General features: G+C 39.8%; 2 protein-coding genes across 2 annotated transcripts; both read left to right on the top strand.

Moving 5' to 3' along the window:
- Positions 1 to 2,362: 2,362 nt before the first annotated feature.
- On the top strand, positions 2,363 to 2,842 carry LOC148732288 (uncharacterized). Its single transcript, XM_088758203.1, has one exon. The coding sequence runs from the start codon at positions 2,363 to 2,365 to the stop codon at positions 2,840 to 2,842; it is 480 nt and encodes a 159-aa protein (XP_088614329.1).
- A 4,214-nt stretch (positions 2,843 to 7,056) lies between these two features.
- On the top strand, positions 7,057 to 10,037 carry LOC148732287 (uncharacterized). The gene is made up of 3 exons (XM_088756574.1): positions 7,057 to 7,149; positions 7,489 to 7,527; positions 9,610 to 10,037. The coding sequence occupies exons 2-3, from the start codon at positions 7,491 to 7,493 to the stop codon at positions 9,996 to 9,998; spliced, it is 426 nt and encodes a 141-aa protein (XP_088612700.1). The 5' UTR covers positions 7,057 to 7,149; positions 7,489 to 7,490; the 3' UTR covers positions 9,999 to 10,037.
- The last annotated feature ends 533 nt before the right edge of the window (positions 10,038 to 10,570 follow it).

The following is a 10,570-nucleotide window of genomic DNA, read 5'->3' as shown; positions in this document are numbered from 1 at the left end:
TGTAACGCGTGATTGTGATCACTAGCAGTGACGAAAGTGTTTTAAATTCTATACAAAATTCCGCAAGTGAGGAAAATAACAACGATACATCGACGCAATTCAATGACAATGATTCCAAAAGAAATGATTAAATCTCCCGTTTAAAAAAATTATCAGAAAAAAATCGAACGAAACGGGTATTCAAAAACGCAGCACCATGCTCATGAACATTCCCATTTCTCGGGAAAAATGAACCATAGAGCAAACAAACCGGGGAAAAATACGAAATGCCAGCAGGCGTTGTGACCTAGGTAGTCTCATGATTATCTGACCATCAAATTTTAATCAAGTCATAGCATCCTATCCTTACTTTTTTTCGGATCAAAGTCAATGACCTGTCTGTCCAAATTGTTACCGAGTCATGACGTGTGTCAATCAATGATAGACCAATGGAAATCTAGCAATAGGTGTATAAGAGTGGCTATGATTCGGAATGGTATGATCATACATGGGACCAACGTGATTATGAAGAACGTTCGATTTCATCCAATCAGACAAGTGGTGTATCTCACTGAAATTCATCCCTACATAAAAGTCGAAGAGAAGATAAATACAACCAAACCGTTCCTGGATACTCCGTTTAAACACAAAATAAAAGCGGTAAAGGAGAGGCAACATAGCAGGTACCTATATACAAGCACGTTTTACACAAAACGTCGATATCTATATGTGACAAAGCGATTGGAAGAATTACAAGGAGCATAATCCAAAGACTTATTTAGCTCATACGATATGGACTTGCTTTACATGTGACGAAACATGACTAAAACGTGGAAACATTGCGACGGTCGCTACGCGACCGCATTCCGGACGCGCGCGCAGGAGCGGGAAAAAAGAGGAGAAATGAGGAGGAGGAGGAAAGAGGAGGGAAGAGGAGGAGAAGGAGAAGGAGGAGGAATGAGGAGGAGGAGGAAAGAGGGGGAGGAGGAGGAGGAAAGAGGAGGGAAGAGGAGGAGGAGGAGGAAAGAGGGGAAGGAATGAGGAGGAGGAGGAATGAGGAGGAAGAATGAGGAGGAGGAACGAGGAGGAGGAATGAGGAGGAGGAAAGAGGAGGAGGAATGAGGAGGAGGAATGAGGAGGACGAGGAAAAAGAATAGAAAATATACGATCCCACATGAACGAGATGGACAGTTCCGTTTCGTATATAAGAAAAATAAACAGTTGGTTCTATATGAGCGCGCACTTTGAATTATTATAATTAATATTCTAAAGTGTGCTTTCTTTTAAACTTTGTTAGACATAACGGAGAAGGATGTATACAATATGATAAAACTCGAAGTGTCTACTTCCACACTTATTTCTTACCTGCTCACGCAGAGTGTGGACGATGGCGAGTACTCAGGATCTTTCCGCGGTTCTAAAGTCGTATCGACAAAAAATGCATGCTGTTCATGCTCGCGTAAAGTATCAGGAAAATTTGTTGAAGGAATATAAAAAACATGCTGAGAATGGAACGATCCCCAAAAGATTGAAATCAATGAAAAGTTACCCTAAGATGCAAAGTCCTAAAGCTCAGAAACGTGTCAATGAGACATACCATCAAGTAGAATGTACGGTCTTAGATCAAGCGATTCAAGAGATTGAAAAGAATCTTGCCGCACACAAAGAACAATATCAATCCTTGCTACAACAGCGACGAAGTGAGCGACAAGTACTGGAAGGCAGGAAAGAAAAGACAGCCAAGATATCTCACCACACACGGGTGAAAACTGAATTGGTTGAATTACAGAAAAAATACGATTAACTCTGTGCCAAGTTAGACACATGCTCAAAATCTAGCGGGAACAAAGATGTCTTACACACGGGTGAAGAGGCTGTTAGTGGCGTATGAGGCGGTGATAGGTTAGGGAAAGTGGTGAGACAATAATACATAAAAAGCAGAGAGCCTTACATTTTTTCATTAGTATCGCTGTGACACGAAATGGGAGTCGTGTTACCTTGATAAACTTCTGATCGGATAATGCCACACCTTTGCCGCTACTGCAATAGAGCATTCACGCGTTCGGATAACAAAGAGCGTCACGAGAAAAATTCATGCGTGAACTCAAGGGTCAATCCAAATTAATGGTTCCCTTCAACTGTGGATACCCATTCCATTCCATCCGTGACTACAGACCCGACTCAGTCGTTCGATCTATCACAAAGGTGGTGTGAGGGATTCAAACTCAAATCACCCAGTAGCATATTAATCGTGGGACCTTCTGGATGCTGTAAAACTTGCTTCACCAAATCATTACTGCTACAACATTTGGATGAATTGTTTGCGTCACCCCCTGCCGTCATTCACTACTGTTACGGTGCTTGGCGAGATGGATACCGTGAGATGCATCAACATGGTATAAAATTTCACGATAACCTACCCAATGAAGAACAGTTAAAGCAATGGTTCCCTAACGATGGTGGATTACTGGTCATGGATGATCTTATGACAGAAGGAGGAGACGATAAAGAAGTGTTAGACCTTTTCACCAAACATTCTCATCATCGTAACATTACTGTTATCTATCTTTGTCAAGATATATTTCCACCTGGCAAATATGCAAAAAGTATTTCAAGAAATGCTCATTACGTGGTTGCTTTCAAAAACCCACGCGATCAATCGGGTTTGAAAAATTTATTGTTACAAGCCTTTCCCATGGAATGGCAAGATATTATGCAAGTGTATTCTGAGGCAACTCAGCGACCCTATGGGTATGTCACCCTGGATTTACATCCTGCTAGTAAGGATGCTCACCGCGTATTCAGTCATCTTTTGACACACGAAGGATGCATGCGATTGTATCCTAGAAAAGTGAAACTTTAAAACAGCCCTACACATTGGTCAGAAATCATTTAGGAACAACCACCAGCAAGTACACATCGAGAAAACTTATAGTGCGTGTGTGTGACCATGGCTGATAATTCTCAGGATTTAGATGTCTTTGGCGAACCACTAGAAGAAGATGAAGAGCCTGAGAACACAGATGATGACGACAATGATGATGAAGGTGATGATGAAGACAAGGATGACGGTGACGATGATGATGACAATGTCAGTGTGAATCCGTGGTCAGAATTGAGACAGGAAGTGAAAGATGATATGAAAACAACTTTGGCTGAACAAGAAGAAGAACAGGAAAGAGGGGACATCCGAAAATGACAATTCGCTCTTACCTTTAGCTAGGCGTAAGTTGAGAAGGTTATACTTGCATCGTCTAAAGTGGTATAACCGTATTGAACAGGATAAAATACATAGGCAAGTCACGTATACCGCTCGACGATTGATGAATGAAGACGATATGGATTGGGAGGAGGCACTAGAGGCTGCCGTGGACAGGAGAAAATTCCTATTGAATCGTCTGATCAAAAAACCGTTATTGGATGAAAGTGATGATAATGAAAAAGAGGAGGAAATGAATACTGTGTAACCACTGTAATATGCGTGTATGTTTACGCGAAACAAAGACAAAATAAAATCATGTTGTAAACGATTTTTGTCGAATTTTATTTATGACCATACTAAGTTAAGAAATGTACATCATCTGCTAGTTCGTTATTAGAAACTTCTATCACATCAAACTCTCTGGGTGTTACCTGCGACACCTCTGTGTTCGATTCTACCAGTGTGTTCAATGGAGCTGTCTTTGCAGACATGTGGTCTACAGTCATTTCTGGTAGTAAAGGAGGGTGCTGGGATTTTCTCTTTTAGCTTATAACAACGAGTTCTCTTTGCTCGCTGATTTCTCTTCTTTTCGAAGACTTTACATCAGAGGGAAATCATGCATTTTAGTATATTTCATATTTCTACGTTAATTGTCTTAAACGCTCAGACTTACTTGTTATCTTTAGTAAACTTCCCTAGATGATCTGGACGAATCACGGTCCTTCCATATTCTCCATTATCAAAACACTTTATACGCGAAAGAGTACAGCTCACGTTATGTCTCCAATCAATCTCTCTTCTCTCTTTCTCTCTCACGAATATCGGGAAGTTTGCTTCAATGAAGTCATAAATTTGATTAGGGAACATACCCCCTTTTACTGTACTAAACTTAAGACCGTCGACTCGATCCCTCACTAGATATGAAACCGGTTGGCTAGAAATTAGAATAGCCTTTGCAATGACAGCCACATATGTCTCTACTTTAGGCATGTTTTCGTTAGTGATGCTTTTTTTGGCTTGCTTAAAACCACGTTTATACAGTCTATGCCCCATTTCCATTGGTCCATCATTAATTCACAGATGTCATAACTATTTACACTCTTTCTTCACATTTATTCACTCCTTCTAGTCATTTTATTCCTCAACTTTACTCAGTTCTTGGGACTCATATACACTCGCGGTAAGACATTATCGCTAACAAATGTGACAGTTTAAAACAGTATATTACAGTGGTCATTCTATGTACACTCTTTCCTTGCTGCTCCTGCGCGCGCGTCCAGAATGCGGTCGCGTGGCGACCGTCGCAATGTTTCCACGTTTTAGTCATGTTTCGTCACATGTAAAGCAAGTCAGTATCATATGAGCTAAATAAGTCTTTGGATTATGCTCCTTGTAATTCTTCCAATCGCTTTATCACATATAGATGTCGAGGTTTTGTGTAAAACGTGCTTGTATATAGGTACTTGCTATGTTGCCTCTCTTTTACCGCTTTTATTTTGTGTTTAAACGGAGTATCCAGGAACGGTTTGATTGTATTTATCTTCTCTTCGACTTCTATGTAGGGATGAATTTCAGTGAGATACACCACTTGTCTACAGTAAATGGTTTGAACCCGGGGGTAACATGTGAAGGTGTAATCTGATCGTCCGGGTGAGTGTAGTCCTGAGAAGGACTGTTGTCGGTGGTAGTGACTGACGTTTCGACAACCTGTGCGGAAGTCATCATCAGAGTCAAGTGAATGATTGTTGTCAGTAGAATGTTCTTATTCCAATTCGTGTGAAATGATCGGTTGGTTTTGCCGTGATGTTATTGGCTGTAAGACTCAAGTGACGTAAGTCGGTCGTGATTGGTCTGTTTCGATCTGTCGGTAAAGTTAGGTCGTTCTTTTTCGGTCGTTTGTAATGTTTATGTCGTGAATGAGTCGTTTGTATGGAGCGGGTAGTTGTTGACATCTGTTTAGGGGAGTCTGTTCTAAGTTAGTAAACCAGCTTTCCAGAGTCAGTCGTTGAAAATAGTCAGTGCTGTAGGTTAGGCATTGCGCAGAGTCCCAGTCAATGTTGTGGTTGGTAAGTCGATGGTGTTCAGCAATGTGATTGCTGACATCACCTTTCCTCGTCGCCCGTCTGTGTTCAGTCAGTCTTGTTGTGAGGTTTTTCCCAGTCTCCCCGATGTAGGAGGCTTGGCAGTCGGAACAATTGATCTTATAAATCGTTCCCTGTCTGTTCCTCGGTTCGTCTTTATCTTTAACGTTGGTTAGTAACTGACGTAGTGTGGTGATGGGTTTGTGGGCGACGCGGCTATTGAAGGGTAGTAAGATGCGCGAGATGTTTTCGGACATGCCTTTTATGTACGGTATGGTTGACGGTACGACTAACCCTATTAGTCGTAGGGTTCACAATTTTCCCTAAGGGAGGATTAAACACCATCTTAGGTTTCATTATTTTTATTGTTTTACACCATCTTAGATAACCTTTATTTTTTCAAATTATGAAAAAACACGATCCTATAACCTACGCAATTTAACCCTAAACCAGGATTTATTCAACGCTTTTAATTTGTGTTTCCTTCCTACATCTCTCATACATTTCCTTCTAATTTTCAAGTGTGGATACTCTATTGTCCTAGAATCGGTATGGGTAGTTGCGTGATACTATGTATCATTCATAAGAAACACTCATATTTCGTCTATCCACTTTGGTTTTTAGATTGCTCTTATCATTTTTAAATTGTCCAGCCAAAACGTTTCTCTCTCTATTTCTTCTTCTTTTAGTACACACCATTCGCATTGACCGCAATCACAGGAGAAATCGTAAAAGTCAGACATTATAATACTGACCAAGAGTCTATAGCGACAAGGCCTACCCGAACACTTTGACAGCTTATCAATCCCTGTGTCTTACGATTGTACATCTCTGACATTATTTAAACGTAAAAGTCATACGTCCTGAATAACTCGTACCACATGCGTGTGAAAACCTTTTGGGACTCTTGTAAATACAACTTCTGCTCTCAGTCTTAGTCGGTTAGATTAGTATGTCTAACCCGCGATACCCAAACGCGTAATGCGTATGCGAAAACAGTGTGTTGGAGTTAATCCCTCCGCCATCTTAGATTCTTTTGTTCCCATTGTACTTTTTTTGTACCGTTAATTTTTAAAATAAGATGCGAAAAAACCCCTACGCACGAACCTACGTGAAATCTAACCCTAGTCTCCCCAACAACCCTAAGACCCTAAACCCTCACCCCAACAACCCTAACCTCAACAACCCTAAGCCCCTCCTGCACTTACGCCGCATGAAAAGTGACAAGATACATTGAGGAGATTGAAGCCTATCATTCCAACGTGGAACAACATTCAACTTTCCATCAATTGTACAAAGACACGATGACAGCTTTTCTAGCTTATGTCACGTATTTACAAATCAATACAGCGCTGTGTGAATAAATAAACAATATGCAAATGTTGTACTTAATCCCGCCGCCATCTTGGATTCTTTTCTTCCCATTGTTTTGAGAAAACGCTTAAGTTTTAAAAACCCTAATAACCCCTCGTACACCAACGAAAAATTTAACCCTAACCCTAATAACCCTAACCCTAAATAACCCTAACCCTAATATGAATAAATTAACCTCGGCCGGGCAACTCGGACTCAGACCTCTACGGAATCACCAGAAAGGCGCAATATACTACTGCCATGAGCCCCATCAGATCACAAAAGGTAGCCTGGTAACAAATTGTCCATGCAGGAACCAGTTTCTGGTAATTTATTGTCGCCACCCGTTAAACTATTCAGTTCAACGAGGGGATAAAATCTTCATAAATGTTGCAAAGTAATTGTTTGATAATTTTGACGAACAGTAAACGTCCACAGTTTCAACAAGTGACTGTAATCTCTGAAAGCCTGAAACATAACTTGGTGAATATTTGAAACCAAATAACTCAGGTGAATAAAGTAGCCAAACTTAAGGTAACATGAAAAATGGATTTTTTTTTCAGAAATTCGTTTTCATTCTGTATTCCTCAAAATGTGAAGTAACAGAGGATCTTTCTTAAGTTCAACAATAGCTAACGTTACTGTTTAGCAAGGTAACAGCTTCGTCCAACTTTTCAATGCTGTTATATCGATCTTTACACAATTCAAAGACACGATTAGTAAACTTATCACAGACTGCGTACACCCTGCAGTTAAAATGCTACTAAATTTCAGACAGCTTTTTGTCATTTCAATCTCAAAATTTGCCACTAATAACTATATTTTATAAAACGCATTTGACCTGAAAGTTTTCCCCTCTTTTTCCATGGATAGCGATGGAATGCCTTTATATTCTCATCCTGGTGATTTCAGGTAAAGTGTTGTGTATTTTAGATGTAAAAATGAATCTAAGACAGTGATCTTCATAGACCAAAGAGAATTCAAGTATTACTTGAGGATTTTTAAAGTTATTTTGTTTAGCTACCTTAAAGACTATTATAGCTTCACTGCACTGAGACACTGTCTTATCTGTTGTTTAGCTACCTTGAAGCTATTACAGCTTCACTGCAGTGAGACACTGTTTTACCTATTGTTTAGCTACCTTGAAGCTATTATAGCTTCACTGCACTGAGACACTGTTTTACCTGTTGTTTAGCTACCTTCAAGACTATTATAGCTTCACTGCAGTGAGACACTGTTTTACCTATTGTTTAGCTACCTTGAAGACTATTACAGCTTCACTGCAGTGAGACACTGTTTTACCTGTTGTTTAGCTACCTTGTAGCTATTATAGCTTCACTGCACTGAGACACTGTTTTACCTATTGTTTAGCTACCTTGAAGCTATTATAGCTTCACTGCACTGAGACACTGTTTTACCTGTTGTTTAGCAACCTTCAAGACTATTATAGCTTCACTGCACTGAGACACTGTTTTACCTATTGTTTAGCTACCTTGAATACTATTATAGCTTCACTGCGCTGAGACACTGTTTTACCTATTGTTTAGCTACCTTGAAGCTATTACAGCTTCACTGCACTGAGACACTGTTTTACCTATTGTTTAGCTACCTTCAAGACTATTATAGCTTCACTGCACTGAGACACTGTTTTACCGATTGTTTAGCTACCTTGAAGCTATTATAGCTTCACTCCAGTGAGACACTGTTTTACCTATTGTTTAGCTACCTTGAAGCTATTATAGCTTCATTGCACTGAGACACTGTTTTACCTATTGTTTAGCTACCTTCAAGATTATTATAGCTTCACTGCAGTGAGACACTGTTTTACCTATTGTTTAGCTACCTTGAAGCTATTATAGCTTCACTGCACTGAGACACTGTTTTACCTATTGTTTAGCTACCTCCAAGACTATTATAGCTTCACTGCAGTGAGACACTGTTTTACCTATTGTTTAGCTACCTCCAAGACTATTATAGCTTCACTGCACTGAGACACTGTTTTACCTATTGTTTAGCTACCTCCAAGACTATTATAGCTTCACTGCAGTGAGACACTGTTTTACCTATTGTTTAGCTACCTTGAAGCTATTACAGCTTCACTGCAGTGAGACACTGTTTTACCTATTGTTTAGCTACCTTGAAGACTATTATAGCTTCACTGCACTGAGACACTGTTTTACCTGTTGTTTAGCTACCTTGTAGCTATTATAGCTTCACTGCAGTGAGACACTGTTTTACCTATTGTTTAGCTACCTTGAAGCTATTATAGCTTCACTGCAGTGAGACACTGTTTTACCTATTGTTTGGCTACCTTCAAGACTATTATAGCTTCACTGCACTGAGACACTGTTTTACCGATTGTTTAGCTACCTTGAAGCTATTATAGCTTCACTCCAGTGAGACACTGTTTTACCTATTGTTTAGCTACCTTGAAGCTATTATAGCTTCACTGCACTGAGACACTGTTTTACCTATTGTTTAGCTACCTTCAACACTGTTATAGCTTCACTGCAGTGAGACACTGTTTTACCTATTGTTTAGCTACCTTGAAGCTATTATAGCTTCACTGCACTGAGACACTGTTTTACCTATTGTTTAGCTACCTTCAACACTGTTATAGCTTCACTGCAGTGAGACACTGTTTTACCTATTGTTTAGCTACCTTCAAGACTATTATAGCTTCACTGCAGTGAGACACTGTTTTACCTATTGTTTAGCTACCTTCAAGACTATTATAGCTTCACTGCACTTAGACGCTGTTGTACCTAGCTAGTGGTTCACCCGTGGCCATGCCCGGTTAGACATATCCATCAGAAGCTGTCCTAAAAACTGCATCTTGTCCACGCCGAAATAAAAGAGAAAATTTTTAATGAGAACTACAGTAATCATGGGTGGAAACACAGGATTGTTATCTTTTACATATTTTCAACTTGTTCATTTAGTTTTTCATTTAGAATATGTCATATGAACTTGAAAGATTTGCTCTTCTCTCAGGAATAACAGCTAAGAAAGAAAGTCCCAGAGAAATCCATATCTCAGGGCAAGCTTCAAAAGCCGCAACTAAACAATTCCAGTTGAAACGGGACTTTCTATATGGACAGCAACCCCTGGCCGGCCCAGTTCCTGTGTACGTTCAGCCCGTAACGAGATGGAAAAGCGAATTTATGCGACAGGAAAAAGGTGACAACCGTGGATTTGTGGCGCAACAGACATCAAGCCCTGCTGTTCAGTCCATTCCATCCCTTCCTTCCGTAAATTCGAGTTCTAAAGAAACTGAGTTCAACAGGGGCGCTGGAAAAATGCAACCTCGGGGAAAAAAGAAACCTCTTCTGCCTCATGTTATTTATTCAACAAAAGGTAGTGAAAACTGCTATGTTGCATGAATTGAATAACGGTGTAGTCTAGAGGGACTAAATCAGTTCCTTACCACTAACTTAGTAATGCTCTTCTTTATCTTTCGAGGAAATTTGGGTGGAAAAAAAGGGAGGGCGGTATTTTTAATGAAACTGAAAATAAGTTTCCAATTGTATGAAATGAGCCTTTGTTTATAGTAAAGTTGAGACTGAAAAAAATAGGGTGAAACCTGGTTTAAGTCGTCACTAACGGAACTCAAACAAGTGTTATGCTCCTGAGACAAGATGTCCGCTGAAACAGATCTAGTCAAACAGTTGTACAACAGTTCGGCTAATCCCCAAATTAACAAAGTAAGTAACCACCAGCATCGCAAATCTGGCCCTGAAGAAATGGAAAAGATCTTTAATTATTGAAAAATAAATACTTTGGGATGAAAGAATGTAGTCTTGAACTTTTATCGCTTCAAAGAGAAGCTACTATTTTATGTCCACCCAAATTGCAGGTTTCATGTAACGGTGGGGGTTAATTTTGGTGTCCACATGTGCCTATAATTGATAGAGGAGTTTACTGTTTAAAGGTTTATTTTACGCTATGTATGGGG

The sequence above is a fragment of the Stylophora pistillata genome, chromosome 4, assembly GCF_964205215.1.
Source record: "Stylophora pistillata chromosome 4, jaStyPist1.2, whole genome shotgun sequence".
Lineage (NCBI taxonomy): Eukaryota > Metazoa > Cnidaria > Anthozoa > Scleractinia > Pocilloporidae > Stylophora > Stylophora pistillata.
The sequence above is the reverse complement of the archived record's forward strand: the minus strand, read 5'-3'. Positions and strand labels throughout refer to the sequence as shown.

Bases quoted from the DNA above. Each gene is read 5' to 3' on its own strand.
- LOC148732288 (XM_088758203.1), top strand. From the start codon at position 2,363: ATGCATCAACATGGTATAAAATTTCACGATAACCTACCCAATGAAGAA.
- LOC148732287 (XM_088756574.1), top strand. From the start codon at position 7,491: ATGGAATGCCTTTATATTCTCATCCTGGTGATTTCAG. The intron at 7,528-9,609 runs GTAAAGTGTTGT...CTCTTCTCTCAG, and splicing joins TCTCATCCTGGTGATTTCAG to GAATAACAGCTAAGAAAGAA.